Source organism: Lipomyces oligophaga (genome assembly GCF_038497815.1).
Source record: "Lipomyces oligophaga strain CBS 7107 unplaced genomic scaffold V1516scaffold_3, whole genome shotgun sequence".
In the NCBI taxonomy this organism is placed as follows: domain Eukaryota; kingdom Fungi; phylum Ascomycota; class Lipomycetes; order Lipomycetales; family Lipomycetaceae; genus Lipomyces; species [Lipomyces] oligophaga.
The window spans coordinates 304423-331180 of NW_027117787.1; the positions used below are offsets into that span (position 1 = coordinate 304423).

Consider the following 26758-nt stretch of genomic DNA (forward strand, 5'->3'; position numbering starts at 1 on the left):
AAAAAATTAATTTATTTTCATTCCTCTGGATGAAATAGTATTCTTGGATTCTTGGATTTAGAGAACTACAGTTACTCATTGTAGAAACCCTTGGCCTGAGGTCTGGTGAAAAAAATTAAGTCACAAGCTAAAGCACGAAGATCAAAAGACAATCGGTTATTAATAGCGACAAGAAAAGAACTTGTTCTGATTCGGCAAAAGCAGCTAAACATATTCAGTTATGAGTCTCACAAATTGTCGGTACTACGAAAATAAGTATCCCGAGGTGGATGACCTCGTTGTGGTCAATGTTCGACAGGTAGGAGCAAGGACTTAGAAATCTAAAAATTAGCTGTCTATAGACCGCACCTAACTTTAGCCATATATCTAGATTGCTGAGATGGGTGCGTATGTGAAATTACTCGAATATGATAATATTGAGGGTATGATCCTTCTTTCTGAGCTTTCGCGCCGTCGAATCCGCTCGATTCAGAAGCTGATTCGCGTTGGTCGTAACGAGGTTGTGGTTGTTCTGCGAGTCGACAAGGAAAAGGGATATATTGATTTATCGAAGCGTCGTGTGTCAGCCGAAGACATAGTAAAATGTGAGGAGAAGTTTAACAAGTCGAAGGCCGTACATTCGATTCTACGCCATGTAGCAGAGAAGAACACGTTACCCTTGGAAGACCTTTATACCACGATCGGCTGGCCGCTATACCGGAAATATGGGCATGCGTATGATGCATTCAAGATTGCAGTGACAAATCCGGACACCGTCTTTGAAGGAATTGACATTTCGTCGCCTATTATTCTTGAGGACTTGAAGCAACAGATTGCAAGACGCCTGACTCCACAACCAACTAAAGTCCGGGCCGATATCGATGTCACTTGCTTCGGTTACGATGGCATCGATGCCGTGAAAACTGCCCTCAAAAAAGCTGAAGCGCTGAATACAGATGATGTCCCGGTCAAAGTCAGATTAGTCTCGCCTCCATTATATGTCTTGACTTCTCACTGTCTCGATAAGCAGCTTGGAATCAATATTCTCGAGAAAGCCATCGGTGAAATCGAAGAGAGTATTAAGGGTGCTGGTGGCGAATTCGCAGTTCGTATGCCTCCAAAAGCGGTTACAGAAAGTGACGATGCAGAACTCCAAGCGCTTATGGAACGTAAAGAAATGGAAAACAAGGAAGTCTCCGGTGATGACGACGACTCAGAAAGCGAGGCCGGAGATATCGAATAGAGGATTTTCTTGTTGCATATCTGTAATACAACCATATAACTTTTAAATTAGATTCATATTGATATTTAAGATTTATCAAGCTTAGACTACATATGCACCATCCAACTTTGTAAAGTCGAAATTATATACACCCCAATCCAGCTCTCCAACATCGTCCGACGTAAAATGAACGATCTTCCCGCAACAGAATAGAAAAGGGTTAGACGCGGAATGGCTCCATTTCAAGCGCTCACGGATTGATTAATCAAATGACCTAGCGTCTCAACTAATCCTAGCAAGCTGGTGATATTACTACTCCATTCATTGAGAACGTCATTAGCATCCTTCGGAGCGTCAAAAGTAACGATTTTTTGAGGCCGGTTAATTCGTGCATAGATCGTTCCTTGGGTAACCAATCTGGAAAGATAAGCCTCAGTTTCCTATCTATTAGTAACTTGTATGAATGAAAAAAAGTAAGAAAAACCTACTTGATCAGACAAATCCAGTAAATCTCGTAGTCGGGCAGTATGGATTCTAGTATAATATTTAGCAATGACTCGAATATTCTATATCTATTAGTAACCATCACGAGTAGTGCTCTTGTAATTATCACTCACATGCTCGATAACTCGCTTGCGGAAGTCATCCCACCGCTGCTCTCCCTTTGGATCCGAAACATCAAAAACAGAAGTCGCACGCAGAATAGGCCCATAGACTTTATCAGCTAGTGGCCATCGCATAAGCTCAACTTTCGTAAAGTTTTTGATCAATTGATTCTCAGTCACAAGCTGTTCCAAACGTGAATCTTTCCCGATTCGATGAATAAGATCAGACTGCTCATTATCATACGGTGCCAAAATAATAAAGTATACAATATTACAAAGAGCCTATAAAGTTAGCTTACCAAGCCAAGCCAAAAATGAGCAAATCAATTGGATCCTACCTCCTTCCACTTCTTTTCGTCTTCTTTAATACTAGGAGTATCATACACAGCTCGATAATGCTTGCAAACATCAAGATATTTGTCATCATGTAGCGAAATCTTAATCATAAGTTCGTAATATTTCAGCTTCAAGTCCTCAACATCTGAGTTATCAAAGTAGTTGATTGAGATTTTGCGGCTTAAAATAAGAGCTTGTGTAAAATCTTCTCTTAGAACGCATAATTGGACTTGCTCAAGAATGAATTCCGTCTTTTCACGGTTATCCATCGATCCATATGTTTCGACCTGTAGGTCGCACATGAGATCAGCGGCAGAGGCAATATCACCTTGGCCCTCCTTGATCTTTGCCAAAGTACGAGTCACTCTAGCTCTTTCTAGTTCAACGAAAATCTAATTTATGGTAAGAAAAATTCGAGGATATGCATAACGTAATTGACAAACCTTCCCCTCTGTAACCACCCTGATATTTTCTATGGATTCAACCTTGGTCTCCAAATTAGGCGCATCCTCCAGAAAAGTGATCGCTTTCTGAACCATCGTGGTGATGGCCTGCTTTAGCTGGCCATGCTTCTTCGACAAAATTTGAATATATTCATTCATCTGCTTCCAGTCACCTGCATCCTTATAAAGCGAAATAATTTTCACTAGAATCTTCTCCGTAGACAATAGATCGGCGGACTACAGTCGTCAACATTTGAAAAGTCAAGGAGCGTCCTGTATCACTAACCTGACGCGTCTGTTTCTCAAGACTCAATAACTTTTCAACAGCATCTTGCAGATCAGTCTAAACATGATTAATTCGACATCGAAAACAAACAAAATCGTGCGCACTAGCCAGCTAGCTACCTTTGCCAAATCATCAATCTTTGGAAACTCCTCCGCCACGATCTCGGAATAATCCTTTTCCGGTTTCAATAATGTTCCATCCGACATCTTATAAAGGACTTATTTTATCGGATTCAGATCTTGTCGCACAAAGTTCTGTCGATTTAGTTGTCTGGATAGTTTTGCGTGCGTGTTAGATCGTTGCTAGTATGCTTACTCGAATGCCTGCTAACTTTCGCTCAATGGTACCAACACCGTATTACTTACACAGCCGTCAGGTAGACCAGTAGAACGAACTAAGATAATAACTGATTATCACCATATTTTGTACCAAAGTTTGCCAGTTTTTGTTTTCGGGTGGAATCTCCTTGTTGCGGTGCAAAAGGAGAGAAGAGATGTCAAATGTTGGAATGACCAATAACGGGCGTGATAGTTCAACACCGCAACCAGTGTCGCAGATTGAAGCGCCGGAGGGAATAATTATTCCACCGCCCGATATTCGAGGTATTTCAACTGAATAAATATTGACCATATGGGGCAAGGCTAACAAATTTTCTCAGCCATTATAGAAAAGACTGCAGGCTATGTATCAAGGAATGGGCAAGCTGTAAGTATTCCTTGATGAGCAAATATGTATCTGCTAACAAGGATAACAGTTCGAATCAAGGATCCGGGAAAAGGAAAAGGAGAACAATCGGTTCAGTTTTTTGAACACATCCGATCCATATTATCCGTTCTACGAATGGAGACTTGATGAATTTCGTGAGGGTAGAGCTGGAAATGAATCTGCTCAATCTGCAACTGCGACGAAAACCAATGGCAGCAGTGCTTCTATATCTTCCATATCCACGGTGGATAAGTCGAATAAGGCAGCTGCGCCATCGGCATACGAATTTGCAGTGACAATGCCACCAATTTCTGCATTAGATTTAGATGTTATTAGATTAACTTCATTGTTTGCGGCAGAGAACGGTAAACCGTTTGTCAACCAATTATCTCAGCGAGAAGAGCGCAACTATCAGTTTGACTTCCTTCGATCAAATCACTCGCTATATGCACTGTTCAACAAGCTCACAGAGCAGTACCGCAAAGTTCTAAATCCTTCTAAATCGATAAGAGAGCGTCTAGAATCGAATTTAAAAAACAAATATGCTGTGTTAGATAGTGCTCGTTATCGAGCCGAGTGGAAAAAACAGAAAGAAGAAGCTGGTAAAGCAGCTGCGGAAGAAGCAGAAGCTGAGCGAATTGCGTTTGCGCAAATCGACTGGCATGACTTCGTAGTCGTGGAAACGATTAATTTTTCAAAAGCCGATAACGACGTGGAATTACCACCACCAATGTCTCTTACACAATTAGAAAATGCCTCTTTGGAACAAAAACAGATGCTATCGTTATTGCATGAATCAGAGGAAATTGCTCAGGCTTCGATAGAAAATAGCGATCCGGTGCCGACACTTCCTCCGCCACCTGGTGTGCAGTATGTTCCTGTCCCGACCGTACCGCACCCACCCTCGGCAGCTTCAGAAGAGACTGGACCGCCCACTGACGCGGACGAAAACCCTCGGATCCGTGAACTACAGGCCAACTTTCAGCGTCAACGAAACGCAGAGGTTGCTTCTTTGCAGTCTCCAGGACTACAAAACATCAAAATTTTACCACAAGGTAGTACGCGACGTTCACTACAGGCCGCACGTATCACGGTTCAAGAATGTCCATTATGTCACGAACCCATTCCAGCAGCCGAGTTTGACGAACATATGAGAATCGAGCTTTTAGATCCTCGGTGGAAGGAAGAAAAAGCCAAGAACGAAGCTCGTCAGGCGATTTCTAATCTTGCGTTCAACGAAGTCACGCAGAACTTCAAACGGTTAGCTAGTGCTCGGACTGATTTATTCGATTCACAGGGGAATTCACTTACACCTGAGGAAGCTTCGCGGATCAAGTCGAGAAAAATTTGACGACTTGTTGTGATTTATGTAAGATAAATGTATAATAATATTGCTTTGTTATTCAAAGAGGTAGAACGCTAGATCACGCTGACAGAAGAAGTCAGCTACGATGCAGACAAGTGTATCATACGTAGCCAAAGCGACGCTGGAAATGGACTCCTAAATTGTTAACAGCCAACACTTGGCGATTCTATAGTAGAAAGAGCATACCGTTGATTCTTTCACCGAGATGCATTTCATGCAAAGCACCCTCAAAATCGACATCTCATCTGCAGGAAAAATATCTGCGACTCGAACTAGAAGTGCATAAAGCCAACGAGACATTTCCATCGATAGGTTGCCGATCACCCAGCGCTGATAATATTTGAATATTCGAAATATGTCTTCTTGCTCAAGTGCGTACAGTATGCTTGTAGTTGGCTTGTTTTGAGGGTCTTGAATGAACGAACGCCATTCAGCTAATGCCGAAGGAAGCTGGTCTCGCGATACTGGAGTGATATAGTCTGCAGCAGCCTGGAAAACTCGACGCGAGAACTTGTACTGCGTCATGACATATTTGTGCCAGTCCAGATCGATCTCCGGCGCCCGGACACGAGTCAATGAGGCATCTGAAGAAGGTAGCGAATTCTGATTTAAGCTCACAATTATTGGTGGCTTGTAAGGCCTCTGAGCAGCAACGAACCCAGGAAATGATGCAGCTTGTCGTCTAACGGATAATAAATACGCTGCCGCAGTCTGGGGTAATTCGTTCGGATCGTCACCATAGTTAAGAATAACTTCGTCGTCCGGGATCGGTAAAGCGCTTCGTTGACCATATATTGGGTGCAATGGTCCAGATGTATATGTTCCTAATCTAATTGAGTTACTTTGAGGAGCATAGCTCTGCACGTCGTCCATATCAATTTCGCCATTGTAGAATTCGTCGCTGGATTCTGCATCATATTCATCTCCTTCCTCTAACTCATCTATATATGCATCATGAGAGACATTTTTATTCGATTCCATATGTAGTACCTGATCTAGATCCTGGATTTCCGCATCTGATTAATTGTCAACAGTTAAATAAAAATTATTTGTGAAATATCCAATCTGTATGGAACACATCATACTCGCAGAGCGCGCATCTATTTTGGTCACGTGGATCATAGACTCTATTTGACCTTATTCATGACACGTCTAAGTATGTTTTGATAGATTGGAAAGTCGAAGCATATTGCTAAGATTTCTTTCGGAAAGTCTTCGCTCCTTAGTAAATTGTGTTTTTGGATTCCTGCCGGCGAATGGACAGGTTTTAGTGTAATTTTGCTTCGGCGAACGACTACCACTAAAGAGATTATCTCTGCAGAGACCACGCGACCGGGGGAGAACGAGGGGAATAAAAATCTACAAACCAGGGGAAATAGCAAATCAGACCCCTTGATATGCCGAATCAATCCGAACTTCTACCGTTTTCGCACAATGCGTCAAGGCTGAGAATCGAACGAATCTCGCCTTCAAGTTTGGCGACGCGAAAGCGCGACTATCCGACATCGGAGTCGCTGCCTGATTTCATGCTGGATTCTTTGGATTCAGCTACGGATGCCGATGACGTGATGGAAACTTCGCAAACGGCTACGCGGTCAAGTAGTACTGTGGTTAATATCGACGCCGGTGGTAGTGGACCAGAACAGTGTCGACCAAGTGCTCATTCCGCATATTTTCGAACGCCAGCGAATATTCATAAGAGACTGCAGCAAGAACAGGTTCCCTCAGATGACTTACAGAGCGCGTGGGACTATCCTCCATCCTCTCCTCCGGCAGATGATATCGAGAGATCGTTCATTGAAGCGGAAGGCGGTGTCGATAAGTCTCGACATCGATCGCCTCCGCTGCCTGATCTTTCGTTTAACCGTCGCGCAGGATCGCTGAAAACAAAACACTACTCGCTTCCGTCGCGTGCAGGGTCACTTGGAGGCCGCGCAGGATCTCTCCCAGTGCGAGGATCTGGTTCGTCGTCGTTTATAATCCCTCCTGAGCCAACGGCGGCGATCCGACAAGCTCTAGAGATTATCCGCGAAGCCGTCGAAAGCGGTCGTGGCGATAATATTGATCTTGCACGGCTAGGTATTTCAGAAGTCCCTGAAGAAATTAAAGATCTCCGTAACATTGTTCGATTAGCACCTGGCTTTGATGTTAGTGACACGGGTCCGTTTGGTCAAGATGTGCGGATTTTCCTAGGATACAACCATCTCACCATCATTCCACCCAGCTTGCTTTGCCTTGAGAATCTGACGGTACTATCTTTGAGGAATAATAAGATCAAAACTATCCCAAACGCAATTGGTAGATTGAAGAATCTTAGCGAGCTGCATCTCAGTGTCAATGAGATTTCTTGGTTGCCGGCCCAGGTCCTGGGTTTGGTCCATTTGCATTTGCTAGCTCTACATCCGAATCCGTTTGATATAGTTCCTGAAGGTGGATTTATCCGCGAGCGAAGTAGCGATGTTCATGGAGCAATTAATAACAAATTTAACCCTTATCGGTCACAGGTTGGTCTGCCTGTGTTCTACAGTCATGAGCGAAGTCTGGTTCACAAAGAAGATATATGGCATCCCGAGAGTGTACGAATAGCACCCAGTTTAAAAGAATTATGTTTGCGATCTATATCCCGCTATCGAGCGACTTCGACCGAGATCGCTAAGTGGGAGTTATCAGACAATCTAATGAAGCAGGTCGAGCATGCTTTCCAAATGGCAAGCTATGAAAATAATTGTGGGTTCTGTGGTCATTACATGGTCTATAGTGAAGGCCATGTAATGGAATGGTGGAATTCCTTGGTTGGCAATGAAGATGTCCCTATTAGACGGGAATTTTGCTGTCGTGGCTGTATATTGAAATGGCGGGAAACGTTGAGTCACTAGTATTTTTGGGATTGTTTTGTATTTGTTTGGTTCAATTTATTAAGCATTTTGAGAGTCTGCGTTCTTATTTATAATAAATGCATTTGTGCTGGGTTGATGTCATAAGTACTCAGTAGTTTTATCGCAAAAGTTCACCAAGGATAATCATATGACTGAACCAAATAACGAAGACAGATTGACATCATTGATCGCAAAAAATGGCAATACCAAACATTCGATGCTTGACTATTCATCCAACTTTGAATTAAATCGATTATTATGGTGTCAAATCATTTTTGGTGATCACTAAATAATGTCAGAGTGGATACGAGGAATATTATATAAGTCATTCGGGCTGATGCTTTTCCTTAATTGTGGGGTAAATAGAGTTTCAGCTAGAGGTCGGGATGAATTGCTGAAATTTATCTCAATCCAATTCTATTAATTAATCAATTCAACGAATATTTTCACGCATCAATACAGTAAAATGCTGCTAGCTCCATTTCGTCCAGCGCTGTCTCGGTGGTCCCGACCTTCTGTTACAAGATTGATATCTTTTCAAGGAAGAACAAGTCCTGTACCCCTCACCACAAGCAAGGCGTTAACGATTTACAAAAGTCGCGTACCAAGAGTACCTGTAACACGGCTTCAAACAATTGTGACTGCTGGACCGAATGCGCCAGTTCAACCAACGCTAGGGACTTTTATGCGCTTGCTTCCCAAACCGGCAGTTCCGTATGCGCAGCTGATTCGACTAGATAAACCTGTGGGCACCTGGCTTCTCTATTGGCCGTGTACGTGGGGTATTGGGATGGCAGCGTATGCGTCGTCGGCACCAATCATGTCGACCTTGTGGACGCTGACTCTGTTCGGAATCGGCGCGTTGGTGATGCGAGGAGCAGGCTGTATTGTGAATGATTTGTGGGACAGGAACCTCGATAAACAAGTTGAGCGGACGGCAAGTCGACCGATAGCGTCTGGATTGATCACGCCAAAGCAGGGAATGGTTTATTTATTTGGTCAGTTGCTTGTCGGCCTGGGTGTGTTACTGTCGCTTCCATTAGACTGTTTTCTGTTAGGTGCGAGCAGTCTTGGGTTTGTCGCGACATATCCTCTCTTCAAGCGGTTCACGTACTACCCGCAGCTCATGCTTGCGTTCACTTATAACTGGGGTGCCATGCTCGGTTTTCCGGCTATGCATGTATGGGACATGTCAACCATGGCCTCGTTATATCTATCAGGCGTTTGTTGGACAATGGTTTACGATACCATCTATGCACATCAAGACAAACGCGACGACGTCAGTGCCGGAATCAAGTCTACAGCGCTCGCCTGGGCGGATAAGTCCAAATTGATAATGACTGGTTTTACTGTTGCACAAGCCGGATTATTGGTCACAGCGGGTGCTTTAAACGCAATGGGCCCTTTGTATTTCGCTGGTGTCGCCTGGGCCATGTATCGGCTTGGAAAAATGATTTATCAAGTTGATCTCGAGACGCCAAAAAATTGCTGGAAATGGTTTGTCGATAATATTAAAACCGGTGGCGTCATTTTCTTAGGCATTTTCCTCGACTATCTGTCTAACCTGTTCACGATCTTTATGTAGATAATCTGTATGAATATATATTGGGAGAGAGAGAAAGTGAAAATAGATACAATTCTTATTCTCGTCTGAACAAATTATCAATTCCAGCCAATGCTTTTACAACATCATCCTCTGGTGGAGGCGTTTTCAAATTTTCATTGCACTCTTTCGTGTAATCTTTAGGACTCACTCTTTTCACAAATTCCGTAAAGGCTTCCATTGTGCATAACGACCGCTGGCCCTCAAGATGGTCACCGGCAGCAGAACACGCCGGCAGGTCCAAAGGCTGACCATTGTATCGGATTCTAACATATTCTTTCGGCTTTGCAGTTGACAACCAAGAAGACTTTCCAAGAGTTTGGTCTGTTTCTTGGAAATGCTCGAATACAATATGACTTGTGAAATTGATCCACTTGCGGTCCAAGACTCCCATTGTGGCTAATAATGCGCCAATACTCGAGTCATGGGCACCATACAAAGCCAATTTAGGCTTTCGCCAAATTGACAGTTTATCTTTTTTGGAGTCCAGCATCTTGACGATTTCAGCTTCGTTTCGCGACACAACTCGATCGCCACGGATCATGCGGGTCAGCACTTCGTCGAAAAAACGGCCCATGCCTAGTTTCTGCATCTCAGAATTGAACTCAAACCCAGAGAAGTCGGCATCAAGCGATGCACGTGCGAGCAAATTGACTGCTTTTCGGTCGTTGAAACAAGGTGGGGTAGGAATGTTATGCGCAAGCGCAGAAGCATAAGTGTCTATTAAAGCCCAGGAATTGTCGGATTCCTTCGACGAGCCGACGGTGATAGTCTTCGACTCAGACGAAAGAATGGGTGCAAAGCCCTTCGCTGCGTCGATAAGAAGAGGATCCCATTTCTTGGCCGACGCGTCAATGAATTGGACCATCAGCTCGCGCAGTCTAGGACAGGGTCCGGTTGTCGGATACAGATTTTCCTCGAACGGGAATCGTTCATAAATCTTGGGTGGCACAGATGCCTTGGAAAATGGATATATACCGGCAAATACCTGCTGTAAAGTCTCACGAGCGCGGACGATGCTAGTAGTTCGTAGATAGACATCTTCCTGCTCCACAAAAGTGCGAGGCAAAAACGCAAGCCGTTCGATATATAGCGCCCTGATCTGCTCCCCGAGTTTGTATGAACTGAGTCTGCCTTTATCAGTCAGTTGCCCTTCAAGACATATGCCTTCCTTTCCAGCGTTTGTAAACAATTTTGAGGGTGTTTCGCCAGTAGTTGTTTCGATCTCGCGTTCGTAAGGAAAGGCCGATACAAGATGTGGTTGCGCATTGGGATTCACTATCCCGGTCAGCGAGAAACAAGATGACTGGCAAAGTGGCCAGAAAATAGGAAAACCCCATTTATCCCATTGTTGCAGAGTTCGATGAACCGGAGTGCGTTCACCTTAATTGTTAGTACTTGGATCTGTACTTGCGGTGAATCTGCACGTACCGTGGCGGAATATGATTTGAACTTGGTTTAGCTGTAGATTCGATGGATATTGATCTTTTATATCGATGCTTGGAGCGAGAATAGGTGGACCCATTTTTTTTTGTTGCGTGAGGTTGGTTCCGATTATTATGCGGCAATCGAAATAATATCTATCACTGGAGTAAGATTATTAGTTTCTGTTTCAGTTGGGACATTTGATCTCGAATTCTTCTTCCGAAGACATTGCATTTGCAAAATTAACAATTCACATTTTTTCCTATTCTGCCGATGTCGACAAAAGCTTTCAGAGTAGGATTTATGCCTTACTTATCGTTTACAGGTCGTAATCTAACACGAATTGGTACACCACCCGCGAAATTTTTGGGTATCAGAATGTCGACTATCAGCACTACAGTGGAGCCAGATTTCAGTCAATCAGATACTCCGTACGAATCTAGGATCCGATGGGTGCTAACGCAAACGTTGTCGCCTACTCGTCTAGAAATTTACAATGATTCGCATAAGCATTCTCATCATAAACCTATGATAGGAAGCACAAACAAAGAGACACATTTTAGAATCGAGGTCGTATCAGATGCGTTTGAAGGCAAGGTAGGTTTTTTCTGAGCCGATAGACAAAATAGAAATACAGGAAGCTGATGATATGATTAGCGTCTTCCTATTAGACACCGTGAGATTTATAAGCTTTTTTCCAAGGAAATGGCGGAAGAAGGGGGAGTTCATGCGATGCAGTTACTGACTCTGACTCCTAAAGAATGGGCAGACCGACAAGCACGATAGTTTCATTACAATTTAATTAGAATAGAATAGATCAATATGTACAGAACCAACTCCAAAATGCAGTATGATATGAGAATTCAAATGAGCCTTCTAGGGACCATAAAATCGCTTCACCGCTTGCCGATGACAAATTTCGCAATAATATCGCGACAGCTTCGTTCACTGTATGAATCCCATACTTCATACAGAGAAATTACCTCCTGAGTGCATTCAACTACATCGTCGAGGTCGATTCCACACGAAGAAAACCATTCGATGATTTTGTTGATTCTTGTCCGGACACGGCCAGATTGAGGAACAACAGCAATCGAGGCGGTCTTGATCACAACAGAAAAGTAAATGGAAGCGAGAGCAATAACATGTGGAGGATATAGCAATGGTAAATCAGTTATGAAGCAGTCGTTGATAACCGACCAAGCAGTCTGCATTTCCTCAAATGACAGGCCGGTGTTGCTACCAAATGCGCCAAGGGCTTTCGAGAGCTGGCTAAGCGAGCGGTATGGATGATGGACAACAAGATAAGAGTCAAGTTCTTCGATCAGATAGAACTCGCATTCGGCAAGTTTTGTAGCGTCGTGGGTTATGTAGTCTGGCCATAACGACTTGGCTTCTGAGACCACGGACCGAATATGCTGGGGACATTCTTCTGTCTTACATGCTAAGTAGACACATGTTGCTAACACAAGGTACGGATTTGATTCTTGCACTGCAGAGCGAGTATAGAATCTCATTAAATAAACCTCGGCGGTCGCAAGAGCTTGCTGTCGAACAGATAGATGCCTTCCTAGAGCCTGGATGAGAGTGTGGAAAAAGATGCGCAAATGGCGAGGATCGCCTAGCTCGGAGCGCGAATAGCCTGTCTGGACCTCGGTGTCGAGTCGGGTTTTCTCGAGCTGCTGGCGAGAAAATAGCCAATGCTTATACTGAGAAGAGGCCCAGTAGTTCGCCGCCATCCTAATGGTGGATTGTATTTACAATTAGCGTACGTAGGCTTGCCTGAACAGTTTATTTAGTATTGTTATACATATAGAACGTTGGACTGGGAGGTTCGGTATATAGTAGGGCTGACAGCTGGGAGAGTTTGGTGGTTCTACTTAGTAGTATAAGGGTGTAGACAGTTATATTCATACGACAGTAATACTGATAGCATTACAATATAAAACACATAAACCATATTAACGGCATAATTGATATAGATGATATAAATTATATAAATGATATAGATGATATAGATGATATAGATGATATAACTAGTGATACCCGTCGCTTCAGAGATGTGGATCTCTCGCAGTATTATCTATGGATCTTCTCACTCAAAGATAATCAGTCAGAAAAAGTCAATGATGGCAGATCCAGGACCCAAGATATCGCATCCTGCATCACAATTCCTCCAAAGAGCATTTGCGTTCATCTGGAAATCCTGCACGAAAAATCCGGTTTCTGCTTGACCATCATCTGTTACGCTTTACGCAGTCAGTGGGCCACTACTGAGCGGTCCGTACGCCTTAGTTTTAACCCCTTTGAATCAGCCAACTCTGCCAAAGTCCGGAAATTCAAAATAGGAAGAACAAAGTCCGGCAACAAGATGATGCAGCCGATCTCCACGTGACCGACGAGCAGCTCGAATTGCGGGGCGGGGCGGGCCGAAGGGTGAACAGGGCGGACGTAAGGAAAGACGAGTAATTTGGCTGGAGGGCGTAGTCAGAGAAGAGGAGGTGGAGGAATATAGGAAATAATAGTTATGCGAATAGGGACATGGATGTATATGGATATGAGTTTAAAGATACAATAATAAATGCAATTCCCTGCTAGAAAAGACAACGAGAGTTCGTTCATTAGAGAGAGCTAGCGCTGTAAATTTGATCTGCTGGAAGAGCGGTTCCAGTAGATGACCTGTTTAAAACAATCCAATAATCCGAGTCTTAACTAGTCATATTACTAGTCATATTTTAAGTTACTCAGTTCAGATTCAGTTGTTCATATTGTCAGCTATCCACATATACAGAAACTCGGTTACAGCGACAATTGCTACAATATAGACAATCAATAATCACAGTCACAAAAATCCGCCTGAATCCCATTCTGGCCATCGTCCACGCGCTCCGCCCATCGAGCCCCGCAGCGCAGAAGACCCATCCCATACAATCAACGAGCGAGCACCACCGCCCATCCAGACTAATGGCCGAAACCATGTTGGTAACGACGATGACAACGACGATGACGGAGACAACAGTAACAATGGCGGCCACATCCCCATCGACAAAATAAGTTCTAGCACCAGCTACGCACCACAGCAGCAAACAAGGTTAAAAGGACGACGGCCAGGGCGAGTCGAGTCGCGTCGACGATATCGCCGTGCCCTCCCTTCGGCTGTTCCAGTTAAGCAGCTTGCTCATTACCTCATCGCATATATATATTCCACTCTCCTCCTTCTCGACCCTGGCCCATGACTATTGTAGTTCTCCGTAATAGTAACAGCAGTCGGCAATAGCAGAGCTCTTCATCCACTTCCTCTCCTCCTCGTTCCTCCGGCCGTAATCCTGTAACCAGAAGAACCACCGCCGCTCCGGTCTCCCCCACTCAGGCCTCTCTGTGTGTCTGGTCTACTTCTAATTTTCTGGTTATTCATGGACCCTCGGTTTGCGCCTGATTTCGCGCCTTTGAAGCGCTCGTCTCTGTCCTCTTCACTGTCAAGCGCACCGTCGTCTGCACAATCGCCTTCGGCCACGTTTGTTTCCTCATTTCCTCCTCCGTCGTCGTCATCGTCGTCTTCGGCTACTTCTCTCATTTCCTCTTCCACTTGCACCGCCGCCGCCGCCTCGTCGTCTTCTTCCCAGTCACAATCAAATCCCCAGAAAAGTCTACCCCGAACTTATCCGCCTCTGCCAACGAATCCCTTGCTGGCCCTTTCTTGCGCTAAAATGACCGATTCCGTTTCGAATCCAGAGCAACCTGTACTGTCGTCCTCGACGTCCTCTGCTACTGCTCCTTCGACTTCATCCTCTTCCTCCTCCGCCGCAGAAATGCCTCCGCCCGTCCACCATCCCTCAATTCATCCTCCGCCAATTGTCCCTGGCCCCGCGAATGGCAAACGTAGAGCCTTAGAGACTGATTTTCCCCCCTACTCGCTCTCTGCCAACCGAACGCCAACCCAGTCCGCGGATCTCGAGGAAATACCACATGGAATCTCACGTCAGGCGCGCGACTTGTCGTCGTACCAGTTCCCGACCCATCGACTAGCAGACGTGCTTCAGGACGCGGCTATGCAGCCTCTCGTCATTGTAGCATGTGGGTCCTTTTCTCCAATCACATATCTGCATTTGCGGATGTTTGAGATGGCTATCGACACGATTCGAGAAATGAACAAGTATGAGGTTGTCGGTGGGTATTACTCGCCTGTGTCCGACAACTATCGTAAGCCCGGGCTGGCCTCTGCTAAACATCGTGTTCGAATGTGCGAGTTGGCCTGTGAGCGTACCTCATCATGGCTTATGGTTGATGCCTGGGAGTCGCTGCAGCCGACGTATCAGAGGACAGCGGTAGTGCTAGATCATTTCAATTACGAGATCAACGTCAAGCGCGGCGGGATAAAAACGAAGTCTGGCGACACTCGTCCAGTGAAAATTCTGCTTCTTGCCGGCGGAGATTTAATAGAGTCGATGGGTGATCCAAATGTTTGGGCTGATGACGATTTGCATCATATTTTGGGCCGGTACGGATGTTTGATAGTGGAGCGGACTGGATCCGATGTGCGCTCGTTTTTACTGTCGCATGACATAATGTACGAACACCGGCACAATGTTCTTGTCATCAAGCAATTGATTTACAACGATATTTCCTCTACGAAAGTGCGGTTATTCATCCGTCGAGGAATGTCAGTGCAATATCTTCTCCCTAATTCCGTCATCCGGTATATTGAAGAACATGGATTATACGTGGGCATGAGTGAGCCGGTCTCCAGCGTGCTCAAGTTTTGATATTTTGGATGTTGTTGTTCGATATTTTTAATTTTGGAAAAGTGGGTGCATTTGATGCAGTTTTGCATTTTGATTCACAGCTTGTTGCTTATAATGCTTCAAGTTACCTGAGGATGTTGGCGTTTCGACGAAGCTTGTTTAGAAAAGTTGTCAGTTTAATATTATTTTTAATCGTCGTATTTTATAATTTTCAGCTTCTAAATCTCTTTTAAATTATTGTTCGAATCCCTATATAAATCCTGATCTAAATCTTCCTCCAAAATTTCCTCCTGCTCTTCATCGAATTCTTTACTCCAATTTTTAGCAAGATCATTTTGATGCTCGAAGTCTAATAATGACTCATTATACTGTCCTGCGGAAGTAGGTAAATACACATCTAGGGATTGTGCCAGCAGTGACATTGTTTGGTCTAGCCCTTCGAACGACGAAAACATCATTTCATTTTGCAATTTCCTTGCTTCTGAGTTTGTCTGATGGTACGGGTGTCTGCAATTCCAAATATCATTAATTCACAATTCACAAAATGCACCCAATGATTGCCGAACTTACGATGATCGTCGATTCCGCCAATAGGCCAAAAGTACAAGTGACCTAATAAACCGGTTCTCTAGCGACTTGCGATCCTGCGCAAGCCAGATCAAGTACATCGTATTTGCGAACCGGTCAGGGTCATAATGTACTTGTTTGTCTTGGAAGCTGGCACGCAAGAACTGGATAACTATCCGTTTTTGCGGTTGGCGGTGCGGGATTACAGAAAATAAGCCTTTGTAGAGCTGACGGTATAATGATGTCGCTGTGTCGGGCATTTTTAAATGCTGGTGTGGTGTATAAATTGGAGAAGTCAATTATCTCCTTCTACGCGATCTCCGTTCCTGACTTGCTGGGAGACTAGACTTTGAATGACATTATTTCTGAAAGTACGTTTTAAACATTTATAGAATCCTCACACTTTCTTTCAGAACTATTTGTAAACTTGATAAAAAAATTATTTGAGCGAATGTGGAAATTATTTCGACCAATATGACTGATTCACGTATCATAACTTACTACTATCAGTATTTTTTTGCGCCTGTTCTCTTTTGTTGTCAGTCGAAGTTAGAGTCACTACATCATTGAGCTTGTCTGAAAAAAATTTAAGATAATCTTAGTCAAAGTTAATTTGGTCGCATCCAATGCCTATTGTGGTATTGTACTGTTGTCACCCCTTTGTACATAGGCTGTACAAGGTCAAGAACCTGCCAGCACAGCTGAATACGATAACCTTCTCATAAGAACAATGTCAGGGAAACACACTGAGATCATACAAAAACACTTTTGCTTGAGTTACCTTAACAGCATGTTATTGTGAAGGTCAATCACAACAAATAGAACACAGTAAGGTCCAATTTTATCCGTAAAAACGCTTTTGAATAGCAAATTATGTTAGTCAATTGATACGCTACCAGAAAATTCAGCTAAAGGAAGTCATGTAATTTACCGTACTTCACAGAAAAGTTAGATTCTACCAGACGCTAAAAATCGGCGGTACTGTATACAGCTGCCTTTGCTGAGTGAGCCATGCTAGCGTGATCTACATCTACTGAACCACTGTTTCCACATTAAATTAGTAAAACAGAACTAATGGATTCATGCTTTCGTGAATGAAACAGAAATCTAAAATTTCTTACCAACAAAATTGAATATCAACTAGCATCTATTCACAACTATGATCTTATATCTACAGCACAATAACAACAACCCTCAAAAAGCAAACCAAGACACCATATCAAACTCGTAAAAAATATTATAACATGACCTTCAAACCCATAAATGTATGTACAAATAGAATTCTAACATGAATAGATACCTTTACCTCCTCATACCAATATAATAAAAGGCAAAAACATAACAACAAAAAGCAAAGTCTATAAGCATTATAATCCACACAGTCTATGAACCTGTTCTCCCCGCACACAAAATATATCACTACCTGTCTAAACAATTGTCTCCGCATGTCTAGCGTGCGCCGCAGTCTCCTCATCCTTTTCGATCGGAACTACGACTGCTGCAGTCTGTTCATCATCTTGGACCTGCTGTCCATGTTCTTGCTCCGCCTGCTCTGGGTCTATCTGCGCAGCATCTTCTAAAAGCCCCGTGCTCTCGGTCTCGGTCCTAGTATTCTTAGGCATCAGCGCCTCGATCTCCAGGATCGTCTCAGCCTCCTTCTTCTTCTGTAGTCGGGCCTGGCGCCAGTAATATAGATACTGCGCCAGAATACCAAAATCTAATATTGTCTGGCTCATGCCACCAATTTGGTAGTAGTAGTCGCTGCCGTCAATGAAATAGTTGATGGTCTTGACGGCGTCAGACGACACCCATGCAAATAGCAACGTAAACCGGAATCCGGATAGCGAGTGCCGGGTATAGTTCAACATCAACTGCGGAAGCGGTAATATCGCCTCAAGGGCTACTGCAGTTCTCGCAATGATCTGAAACCATGTGTCAAACGAACGCAGTAATAGATGGAAGATCCCTATAACTCCCATAAATAATGCAATACACTGGAATAGGTTAGCTCCAATTCAAGCTATCATCTTCTCTTCCGTTGTCCATTGCTGTGTTTATCCACAGTAACTGCCAGTAACAATTCACTTGAACAGTAAAGCCATATACGCCATGTACTCACGTGCGTTGCTCTCATCTTGGCCGGATCACAACAACACGAGCTGACGCTCCACCCGTCCAAACTATTGCGGCGGCGGGTAGAAATGAATCGTGCATAGACAGGGCCAGAAATAAAAGCCTGCTCCACCGCCGCAGCCAAACAAGACAACATCAGCAAGCAGCTCAAGTCTGGTGTGTAGATGATAAGCAATTTCACTAGTCAGAACTGGTCCCAGATATGCAGATATCGGAAGTCCTGTTTTAAACAATCTCCACATTAACCGTCTGAGACAAATCAATCAAGGGGACATCAAAACAAAAACACACATAGAAAGGACCAGTTAATTACTCGCAAAATGACCGACCAGCTATTGCTCTCTTCTCCCGGGTAGAGAAAAAGGCGGGCGGCCGCCGTGACGGTAAGACGAATCCCAAACCTAGAGACCAAAAACTTTAATTTGATGGCGATAAGGGTTTGGGCTCACGGTCGCGCGATGGGCGATGGCGATGGGCGTGTGCGGATGCAGAAAGAGGCGAATCAAGAGAACCGCAAAAGCAAGTGACGAACGAGAGAAGATGATCAAAACAACACAAAGAGAAAATCAACTTACAATGTAGAACTTCCAGTCAGACTTCCACTGCCAGAACGATAGAGGTCGATGGAATGGAATAAAGACGTCCTCCATTCCCGACTTGCGGCGCCAGGCAGCAGGCATATACATGAGAGCCATTTTGAGGTAGATGAGCTGAACACCCAGCATAGTACATGACTGAAGAAAGATCGCGAGCTCGAGATCACGGCCGAGCCAGTAGTATATCCGTAGCGTCGAGACGAGCATTAATAGGCCACAAGTATCGAGCGCATAGCCGTCCGACGACTTCCGCCTCCAGACGAAGAACATTTGGTCGACATAAGACGTGACGGGAGACGCGGCAAGGAAGGCAGCGATGATATAGTTGAGCGGAATGCCCAGAATAACGACTCCTTCTGTAGCAGACATGGCTGCGTTATAATGTTGGAAAGGTGAAGGGGGAGATGGACAGAAAATTTGACAAAATTGACAAAAATCTAAGCAAGATAAATAAAAATCGACAAATGATGACCTGCAGAGTCCAAGAAGTTGTTATAAGTTGCTAGTTTTAAATATCCTCTCGCTCTTACAAAACTGGGGGTTTCAAAAGTAAGCTTTGCGGGTGTTTGTACTGCCCGAGCAACTGGAATAGCGCCCTTTGTACTGACAACCAATCTATCTGCGGGAAGATAATCTACGTCACTGGACCCACAAAACAATAGTGTTTCAAGTTTAATCAGCATGAAGTAGATGACTAAATAAATGACATAGATAGTATTCGCTGTTTACATCTGCGTTTCTATGAAAATCTCTGCTCTAGCATCGTTGGTAGTTATTTGCCACCTCGTGTTGCTTCTTAGAAGAAAAGTGATCGGCATCCAACTGTTGCGCCAGTAAGTCAGCCAGCCAGCCCGCTGGCTGGCCGTTCGGCCCGCCGGTAAGTTACTGGTTTGCTCGCAAGACAGCTTTGTCCTCGTACTTGGGTATAGTTGTTTGTTCATTTACAGACTTTGGTCCTATTGTTGCTCATGATGGGTATAGCCGATGGCTGACGGTGCTGATAGTCGTTGTCCTGCTGCACTGTAGAAATACGCAGACGAATCGTAGGTGACTGGCACATGTGACGGAAGTGTTGGAAGTGTTGTTGGAAGTGTTGATGAAACTGATGGATCTGTGTATATTTGGCCATAAAACCGGCTCATATCGGCCAGGGTTTCTACATGACCGTAAATTTGCTGCTGTTGCTGTTGTTGCTGTTGCTGTTGTTGCTGTTGCTGTTGTTGTTGTTGCTGTTGTTGTTGCTGTTGTTGCTGCTGCTGTTGTTGTGGTAGCTGAATTTGTTGTTGCTGGGGTGCAGGTGGATTATAGTAGCCGTATACTTGCCGAGGAAAGACTGCGGGCATATACTGGTAGTCCAAACTGTCCTTGATCGGGGCTAAAGATGGTGCGGCAGTATATGAACTCGTGGTCAGCCCTTGTTGGTCATCGTGCATTGCTACCGATTCTTGATATCTTTTCAAGTTATATATGTCAGGTGTTCGGATCTGGGAAACGTCTTCTCGGAGCTCATGCTGTTCGGGCAGCGTTAAATATCTGTATTCGCTGTAGGTCACCGGGCTGTTCGTATTGTGCAGGGACTCGCTCTTATTTGCAGACATATTGTCCCGAAGAACATGAACTCGCCGATGTCGTGCCAAACTAGAAGACTAAACCAAAAGCGTTCAGTAAGCTGGACATGACATTCTACATCAAACAAACCAACTTACGTCGGAAAAGCGCTTGCCACAGGTTTCATGCGGACATATGTGCGGTTTTTCTCCGGTATGAGTGCGCTCATGAACTGTAAGGGCAGATCGTTGTATAAATCGTTTCTGACACGGGGCGTGCGTACATGCATACGGACGCTCTTGGGTGTGGATCCGATAGTGTCTTTGTAAATCCGAGCGACGGGTGAAAGCTCGCGGGCAATTCCGCCATGAGCAAATGAACTTGCGAGGGAGCTTGCGCGGAGGTCGTTTACGAACTGAGGGCGAGAATGTGGTCGACAACTGGTCTGAAAGCAGAAACATGGCTGACTGGGTCTGCAGACCGGACGCTAGAGGACTGTCATTAGGCAGCAATGAAGAAGTGCTTGTTGCTGATCCGGTCGACAGAGTAGATGCTACGCTGGCCGACGAGGAACAGGAGACGGTAGGAGAGAGCTGAGGAGGGGTGACAGCGTCGATCATCTTTATAATATCCATGATTATCGCAGTGGATAGAGAGGGAGATGCCCGAGAGCGTGGAAAGAATTTGGACTTGGTGTAGTATGATTATAGTGCAAGTGCCGATCCAAAGGCGAACTCCGGTTCATATATAACTACGACTAGGATTATGGAGATTGTAGACTCTGGCCAGGACCGCCCCAAATCTCGAGCGTAATATAGATCTTCCCTGCGGACTTTCACATTCGAGAATTGTCGGGTTCTAATGACGGGGAGAGAGAGAGAGAGCGCGCGCGCGCTCGTGTCCGCACAAAGACAAAGTACATAAACATGACGGTCAGGTACCGCCGATGTAGGTCTGAGTAGACTTCTGTCAGGACCTGCGAGCACAAACAAAGTTACTTAGCTAGTGCATGTGTTTTCGTTCATTTTTCCAGTTCTTGTTCTAGCCGGATTGATCTCGGTAGCAAGCGCTTGCGAGGCAGGTCTGGCATTGAAGTGCTCGATCGGCTCGAACGATAGGAACATAATCAAAAGAGGTGAGCTAGAGCTGGAACTAGAGCTAGAGTAGCATGTCAAAAGCTGTGGACACACAGGTACACGACGACAGTGCGCGTTGTCCAAGTGTCTTCTATTTGAGATCTGTACATCTTGCCACCTTTGAATAGAGGAACGCTCTTACTTTGGCCAGTGTCTCGTCTTGGTTCGCTTACTGCTGCTGGTGCTCGTCCAGCGGTACCTTTCATTCACCAATGCACTTCTACAAAAGCTGACTAGGAAGGCCCCAGCCACCACCTCCTGCTGCTGGAGTGAGGTGTGTGTGTTTCCAGATTTCTCGGTAAAGGTGGCGACATGATACTTAGCGAACTTCCACTGCCCCAAGTTCAGCTATGAGGGAACACTGTCTGATCGACATGTGGTGCTGCAGCGACCATTTAATTAATGTCTGTATCAGGATCACGTTTCTGCGTATTTTCCCAGTTTTCCGTCTATTTGCGGTCCTCAGACGGTTGGCGGCCACACCTCTATTTTACTCAGGTCTTGTCCGTTCAATTTTGCGAACATTTCAAATTAAAACCGTCCTAGAATGTCCATATAATCACCGCAAGAACAGCGTCTACGATAGGCATAGACACAAAGAACTGCCTGGCCCTGCCGTCCTACTCCGTGATCTTGCCCTGCATCCAGCTTCTCTGCGGGGGAGCCCTTTCCAGCTCGTACCGAAATGCGGCTGTCCTGATGACCTGACGGCGGCTAACAGGTTTGGTTGGGATAGATTGGCGGGTGGCCCATTGCCCCTCGTTCACCGCAGTTCTGCCACTGCCACGGTACTGATTAAAGACGGACTTTCTGGGGAGGCTGTTTTTTATCTGCGCTGGAGGAGAAGAGTTAATATCACAATCCTGGGCCTTCTACATATCACTATAGCCATGTTCTGCATATAATACGCTTCCATACATATATTGTGTTGTCATAATTCTTTCGTCATATCAAATTGCGTATCGCTGACGAGCCCACAGAATCGGCGCTCATCTCGATTCTGTTCTGTTCTGGGAGAATTCCCATTGTCAGAACACTAACAAAAACGTTCTGAGAGAAAGGCTGGTACTAGTCTGCCCTACAGACGACAAGAGCTGTACTCCGGAGTAAACTGACACCGGTCACCGGTCTCTGCATTATCAGGCTATTCGCAATGGATTTTCTCTGGCTGAGATGTTTTAGTGACCCCGCCACTATGTTTTCTTTTCCGTGATATTTATTTCGCTGTTACTCAGTAGTGTCAAAACGTCAAACCAAAGAAAATATACCTCCATGGTTAAGAAATATGTGATCGATATCTGTCTGTCTGATCGTAACAGAAAACAAGTCGAAGACCCTGAAATCCAGCTGCAAATAACTTCTAATCCATCTTTTCATATTTCCTAAAACAGCATCTAAAGTCGATGCACCTTTCGTGATCACACCATGCCACCTTTTTTATGTTGCTTCTGATCTCGTCTTGCTCCGTTGTCCTCACATCCATTTCTCCGCGTAGATCCTACATTAGCCATCCTTGTTTCTTTATGCTTGATTTGGCTTATTTCCATCTTCTACGGAATGCTATTATGCAATCTTCCTTGCATGCAATTTGCCGACCCTTCTCATCTCAGGGGTCCCCTTCTCTGCCTGCTTCACCTCCACTTCCCCATCTCAGAGAGTCCAAGTAGAGAAACCAAAGGTCTGACGGCGCAACTTAGCACGAGTTCTAGAATACTACCCCATTCGCTTGGACTTTTCGGTTCTTCCCTTATTTGCTTCGTGGCTCTTATCCTGACGGTTTGGTAATAGTACTTGCCGATCTCTTTCTTCTGTCTGAAACAGAGAGGGTTACGCGCATAATTCCAGCTATTTCTGTCCTTCCAGCAGACAGCTCAACCCGTCCAAATGCAGCGTGACGCTATTGAACCTGTTTTATTTATTTTTGCACAAGAAACTTTCGCATAAAAAACAAGAACAAAAAAACAAAAAAGAAGTGCCAGCACTCCACCAAAACGTCCTGTCTTGCGGCAAGTACCTACTTACATAATAAGATGTTTACATATACTCATTTATTTAACCTTGTCACAAACCCATCCAGCAACAATGAATAACTAACGCCACCATGAACAATTAATCGAGAAATAAATCATAAAAAAACCAACACAGAAGGAAAACAACCTCATTTAAACTGAACATTATAGCATAACCCAGCTCAAATAGAACTTCAAAATTAAAGCCTTTCAAAATATTTCGGATTTCCTTTTCGATCCACATATATGTCGCTGATCGGATGACATGACAAAACACAGTTCCCAATCAGGGATTTATCTTCTATACCCGATCATCCAAGTACACCTCCGTAACTCTCTATAATGCCCGAGCACACATTCACATATCAAACAAAACAGACATCTTCCTCCTTTTGGCAATCTAGCGCTCAGATTTTGAGGTTTCGCCCAAAACTTATCCCCTCTCTTCCCAAAGAAATTTGTCTTTGCCATCAATTGCCCTATCTCATTGTCGGATTTCATATATTGGGATATTCATTCCACTAAACCACCAGCGGATAAACTTCGGCACGCGGTATGTAAACCACAACTCATCTGCACTCAAGTGGCAAATCTCAAATTTGGATGATTTTATTACCATCGAATTCTGGCTGGACTCGCACTAGCTGTTCGTACTCGCATCGATAACCGCTCGAGCTGGCGCGCAGCGGCATTAATAGGAAATAGGTTACCAGTACCTTCTCCATGATTATCTGCTTCATCGCCATCGATTTCGCGCGCTTGACGTTCAAGTTCAAGCTCAATTTGTTGCTCAAACAATCGCTCGGCCTCGGCTCTGGCCTCAGGGTCATCGTCAAACGGAATAGACGCTGCATCTGTACCTTCCTCCGGTTTTATCAGTTTTATCAGGGCGGTGTTATAGGACTTGCACATGTCACATCGAAGACCGAGAAAGTGAAACGGAACATTGCATTTGGCCGAACAATCGTTACACGAAATCACGCTCCGCCAATGTGAATACGGCTCCGGAAGAACTTGGCGCTCGATCTCTCGGTCTAGTAATCGAAACTGAGATTCCATGTTTACGACCGACCGTGCACACGTAGGACACTTGTAAGAATTCCGAGTATGCTCATAAAAACAGCTTTGGTGGATTGAGTGTCCACATCGCATGAATACTACCGTCTCCGTACTTGTGAACATATACTCTCCGCATATAGGACAGTTACATTCCGTAACGTGCTCGATGCAACGATGCGAATTTTCCAGCGCAATAGACATGCATACGTTGCATGTTTTGCAATGAAAGAAATCTTTCCCTAGGCCTTCGCCGATGCGACATATCCCACAGTCTGCGCAATGATAAATCGACTTCGTCGGATCATCGTCCCATAACTTGCATATTTCACAGTAATACCGAGACACTCTGACATTGCAACCGCTACAAAACTGCGCTGCTGGCTGCGGCAAAAGACAGCTCATACAAAGCATATTCACAGTCTCGTACCTGATCAGCTTGTGTGATGTCTCGACTTCGTCATGGCAAAATCGACACGGATACCACTGGGAGCATTGCGAACACATTAGCTTTACACCCCGCTGATAATGCTTGCACCCCCGAACACCGGTCTCTTCGTCGTACCAAGTATCTTTCTTGTCTTCGGCCGTTAAACCTGCTTCTTCCTCATCATATAAATCGTCGTCTAGTTCAGAATCTTCAGCCTCGCTATCTGTAGTGCCAGCACCTTCTGTACCTCCACGTAAGCGGTAATATTCTTCTGTCATCACCGCATGCATTCTAACCGCCTTTTCACGTTCTGCAATCTCTAAATCCTGAATCTCCTTGATTTTTTGACGTAATTCACGTTCCTTTTCTTCGCTCAATACAACGTCAACTCCAATATCCGCGGCTGCAGCCGCCGTTCCAGGATCATCAGCACCATTGGCTTGCTCTGCCGCAAGCTGCTCTTGTAATTGCTGCTGTTTCTGCCTCCTCCGACGACGCGCACGTCGTCGTCGCATGCTTTGCCTTAGCTGTGCAGGATCACCCATAGAAGAAGATCTCTTATCCATATCGTTGGATAAACTGTCGAGACGTCTTCCACGTGAGGTATCTGTGCCATTGCCTGAATCTAAATCCTCGTCCTCGTCAATGTTGGGGAAAAGATAATTAGCTAGATGCCGAGGAAACGAAAAAGTAGGAGCCCGCCAAGACGAAAGCGGAGAACCAGCAAAAAATGAAGATTTCGGAACGGAAGAAGAAGGAGATGAAGATGCACTACTGGCCAGACGAAATAAAACATCGTCACTATCGTCATTCGCTTCCTCGTGAGAAGAACGTCCATCTTCTGAATCCGGGAGCGGCTCGTCTGGATTCTGCATGCGATGTAAAAACGTCCAAAGTGAATTGGACGACGTGGAGGAGGTCAAGGGACGAATAGAAGCATGTTCTGATCCAGAAGTCCCGGCTCCGTTAGCACTGTCCGTGACCTCGTCAGCAATGTCTGTGTTCACGGACGCCATGAACCACCTCGGGAAAAAGTCTGGCAGTCGGATACTGGAGAGTCTTGGAAATCCACCCAATTGAGATATCTGCGGAATATAGTTATCCGACATAGCATCTCCTTTGAAATTTGATAAAGTAGACTTGGTTAAGGTCTTTCCACTGAATGCAGAAGACGATAAAAAAGACCCTGTCCAAGACGACGAAGAGTTCGACAGATTCACGCTGAATGGATTAGAATCATCGCTGCTAGTCGGGAGGGTCACCACTGAAGCAGAATCGTCGTCAGAAGAAATATTTATAGGAGCTACTGACGACAGTTCTGCCAACTGTGGTGCAACCATCTATAAGCATACAATATCTCTAGAGTCTGAATCGTTATATATGACGACAAGACAGAAGATAGAGCTCCTGTATATCGAGGATAACAAATCTTGCTACCTTAGCTGTGTGGCGTTGGGTGCACTTTTTGGGATATTTGTTGGGTCAACAAGAAGCTAGAGCAAGCCTTTTCCCCAGCCAGATATTCAAACAATATCACTCTAATCTTAAGTGATTTCAATCTGAAAGGTTTTAGAACAATTACTAAAAGACAATCTTTGGCGGTGCAATCGGAGACATTCCGCAAACAGAAAGCGATATTGTGACTATAGAGTCCGCGTGATAACACGTGAGGCTGGCGCGCTATAGGCATGTCCA

General features: G+C 44.7%; 14 protein-coding genes across 14 annotated transcripts; 6 read left to right on the forward strand and 8 right to left on the reverse strand.

Moving 5' to 3' along the window:
- Positions 1 to 100: 100 nt before the first annotated feature.
- On the forward strand, positions 101 to 1376 carry V1516DRAFT_672551 (eukaryotic translation initiation factor 2 alpha subunit-domain-containing protein). Its single transcript, XM_066921764.1, has 2 exons — positions 101 to 298; positions 371 to 1376. Exons 1-2 carry the CDS (start codon positions 221 to 223, stop codon positions 1220 to 1222), a joined length of 930 nt encoding a protein of 309 aa, XP_066777873.1. The 5' UTR covers positions 101 to 220; the 3' UTR covers positions 1223 to 1376.
- Positions 1263 to 3346, reverse strand: V1516DRAFT_672557 (uncharacterized protein). The gene is made up of 8 exons (XM_066921765.1): positions 3237 to 3346; positions 2991 to 3141; positions 2872 to 2928; positions 2586 to 2822; positions 2145 to 2534; positions 1819 to 2088; positions 1690 to 1767; positions 1263 to 1641 (listed from the first exon to the last, which is right to left on the reverse strand). The coding sequence occupies exons 2-8, from the start codon at positions 3075 to 3077 to the stop codon at positions 1444 to 1446; spliced, it is 1317 nt and encodes a 438-aa protein (XP_066777874.1). The 5' UTR covers positions 3078 to 3141; positions 3237 to 3346; the 3' UTR covers positions 1263 to 1443.
- On the forward strand, positions 3025 to 5035 carry V1516DRAFT_245423 (Pre-mRNA splicing factor PRP21 like protein-domain-containing protein). The gene is made up of 5 exons (XM_066918793.1): positions 3025 to 3155; positions 3216 to 3473; positions 3530 to 3576; positions 3626 to 4956; positions 5023 to 5035. The coding sequence occupies exons 2-4, from the start codon at positions 3365 to 3367 to the stop codon at positions 4925 to 4927; spliced, it is 1458 nt and encodes a 485-aa protein (XP_066777875.1). The 5' UTR covers positions 3025 to 3155; positions 3216 to 3364; the 3' UTR covers positions 4928 to 4956; positions 5023 to 5035.
- V1516DRAFT_245056 (uncharacterized protein) lies at positions 4985 to 5994 on the reverse strand. Its single transcript, XM_066918792.1, has 2 exons — positions 5129 to 5994; positions 4985 to 5063 (listed from the first exon to the last, which is right to left on the reverse strand). The coding sequence occupies exons 1-2, from the start codon at positions 5921 to 5923 to the stop codon at positions 5043 to 5045; spliced, it is 816 nt and encodes a 271-aa protein (XP_066777876.1). The 5' UTR covers positions 5924 to 5994; the 3' UTR covers positions 4985 to 5042.
- Positions 5995 to 6121: 127 nt separating this feature from the next.
- On the forward strand, positions 6122 to 8235 carry V1516DRAFT_672561 (uncharacterized protein). Its single transcript, XM_066921766.1, has one exon. The coding sequence runs from the start codon at positions 6340 to 6342 to the stop codon at positions 7816 to 7818; it is 1479 nt and encodes a 492-aa protein (XP_066777877.1). The 5' UTR covers positions 6122 to 6339; the 3' UTR covers positions 7819 to 8235.
- V1516DRAFT_672562 (UbiA prenyltransferase family-domain-containing protein) lies at positions 8236 to 9477 on the forward strand. Its single transcript, XM_066921767.1, has one exon. The coding sequence runs from the start codon at positions 8285 to 8287 to the stop codon at positions 9401 to 9403; it is 1119 nt and encodes a 372-aa protein (XP_066777878.1). The 5' UTR covers positions 8236 to 8284; the 3' UTR covers positions 9404 to 9477.
- V1516DRAFT_672564 (histidine phosphatase superfamily) lies at positions 9408 to 11004 on the reverse strand. The gene is made up of 2 exons (XM_066921768.1): positions 10853 to 11004; positions 9408 to 10804 (listed from the first exon to the last, which is right to left on the reverse strand). Exons 1-2 carry the CDS (start codon positions 10944 to 10946, stop codon positions 9459 to 9461), a joined length of 1440 nt encoding a protein of 479 aa, XP_066777879.1. The 5' UTR covers positions 10947 to 11004; the 3' UTR covers positions 9408 to 9458.
- Positions 11005 to 11072: 68 nt separating this feature from the next.
- Positions 11073 to 11703, forward strand: V1516DRAFT_672566 (bola-like protein). The gene is made up of 2 exons (XM_066921769.1): positions 11073 to 11443; positions 11504 to 11703. Exons 1-2 carry the CDS (start codon positions 11120 to 11122, stop codon positions 11630 to 11632), a joined length of 453 nt encoding a protein of 150 aa, XP_066777880.1. The 5' UTR covers positions 11073 to 11119; the 3' UTR covers positions 11633 to 11703.
- V1516DRAFT_672567 (cyclin-like protein) lies at positions 11629 to 12634 on the reverse strand. The gene has a single exon (XM_066921770.1). The coding sequence runs from the start codon at positions 12583 to 12585 to the stop codon at positions 11743 to 11745; it is 843 nt and encodes a 280-aa protein (XP_066777881.1). The 5' UTR covers positions 12586 to 12634; the 3' UTR covers positions 11629 to 11742.
- Positions 12635 to 14097: 1463 nt separating this feature from the next.
- On the forward strand, positions 14098 to 15793 carry V1516DRAFT_672570 (uncharacterized protein). Its single transcript, XM_066921771.1, has one exon. The coding sequence runs from the start codon at positions 14260 to 14262 to the stop codon at positions 15607 to 15609; it is 1350 nt and encodes a 449-aa protein (XP_066777882.1). The 5' UTR covers positions 14098 to 14259; the 3' UTR covers positions 15610 to 15793.
- Positions 15794 to 15806: 13 nt separating this feature from the next.
- On the reverse strand, positions 15807 to 16415 carry V1516DRAFT_684692 (uncharacterized protein; the record flags this gene model as incomplete). The annotated part of the gene is made up of 2 exons (XM_066923577.1): positions 15807 to 16095; positions 16159 to 16415. The coding sequence occupies 2 exons, from the start codon at positions 16413 to 16415 to the stop codon at positions 15807 to 15809; spliced, it is 546 nt and encodes a 181-aa protein (XP_066777883.1).
- An 869-nt stretch (positions 16416 to 17284) lies between these two features.
- On the reverse strand, positions 17285 to 19357 carry V1516DRAFT_672576 (uncharacterized protein). The gene is made up of 2 exons (XM_066921772.1): positions 18864 to 19357; positions 17285 to 18149 (listed from the first exon to the last, which is right to left on the reverse strand). Exons 1-2 carry the CDS (start codon positions 19251 to 19253, stop codon positions 17583 to 17585), a joined length of 957 nt encoding a protein of 318 aa, XP_066777884.1. The 5' UTR covers positions 19254 to 19357; the 3' UTR covers positions 17285 to 17582.
- Positions 19358 to 19546: 189 nt separating this feature from the next.
- Positions 19547 to 21492, reverse strand: V1516DRAFT_245850 (uncharacterized protein). Its single transcript, XM_066918794.1, has 2 exons — positions 20591 to 21492; positions 19547 to 20530 (listed from the first exon to the last, which is right to left on the reverse strand). The coding sequence occupies exons 1-2, from the start codon at positions 21065 to 21067 to the stop codon at positions 19841 to 19843; spliced, it is 1167 nt and encodes a 388-aa protein (XP_066777885.1). The 5' UTR covers positions 21068 to 21492; the 3' UTR covers positions 19547 to 19840.
- A 2697-nt stretch (positions 21493 to 24189) lies between these two features.
- Positions 24190 to 26172, reverse strand: V1516DRAFT_622694 (uncharacterized protein; the record flags this gene model as incomplete). The annotated part of the gene is made up of 1 exon (XM_066919591.1): positions 24190 to 26172. One exon carries the CDS (start codon positions 26170 to 26172, stop codon positions 24190 to 24192), a length of 1983 nt encoding a protein of 660 aa, XP_066777886.1.
- Between the last annotated feature and the right edge of the window lie 586 nt (positions 26173 to 26758).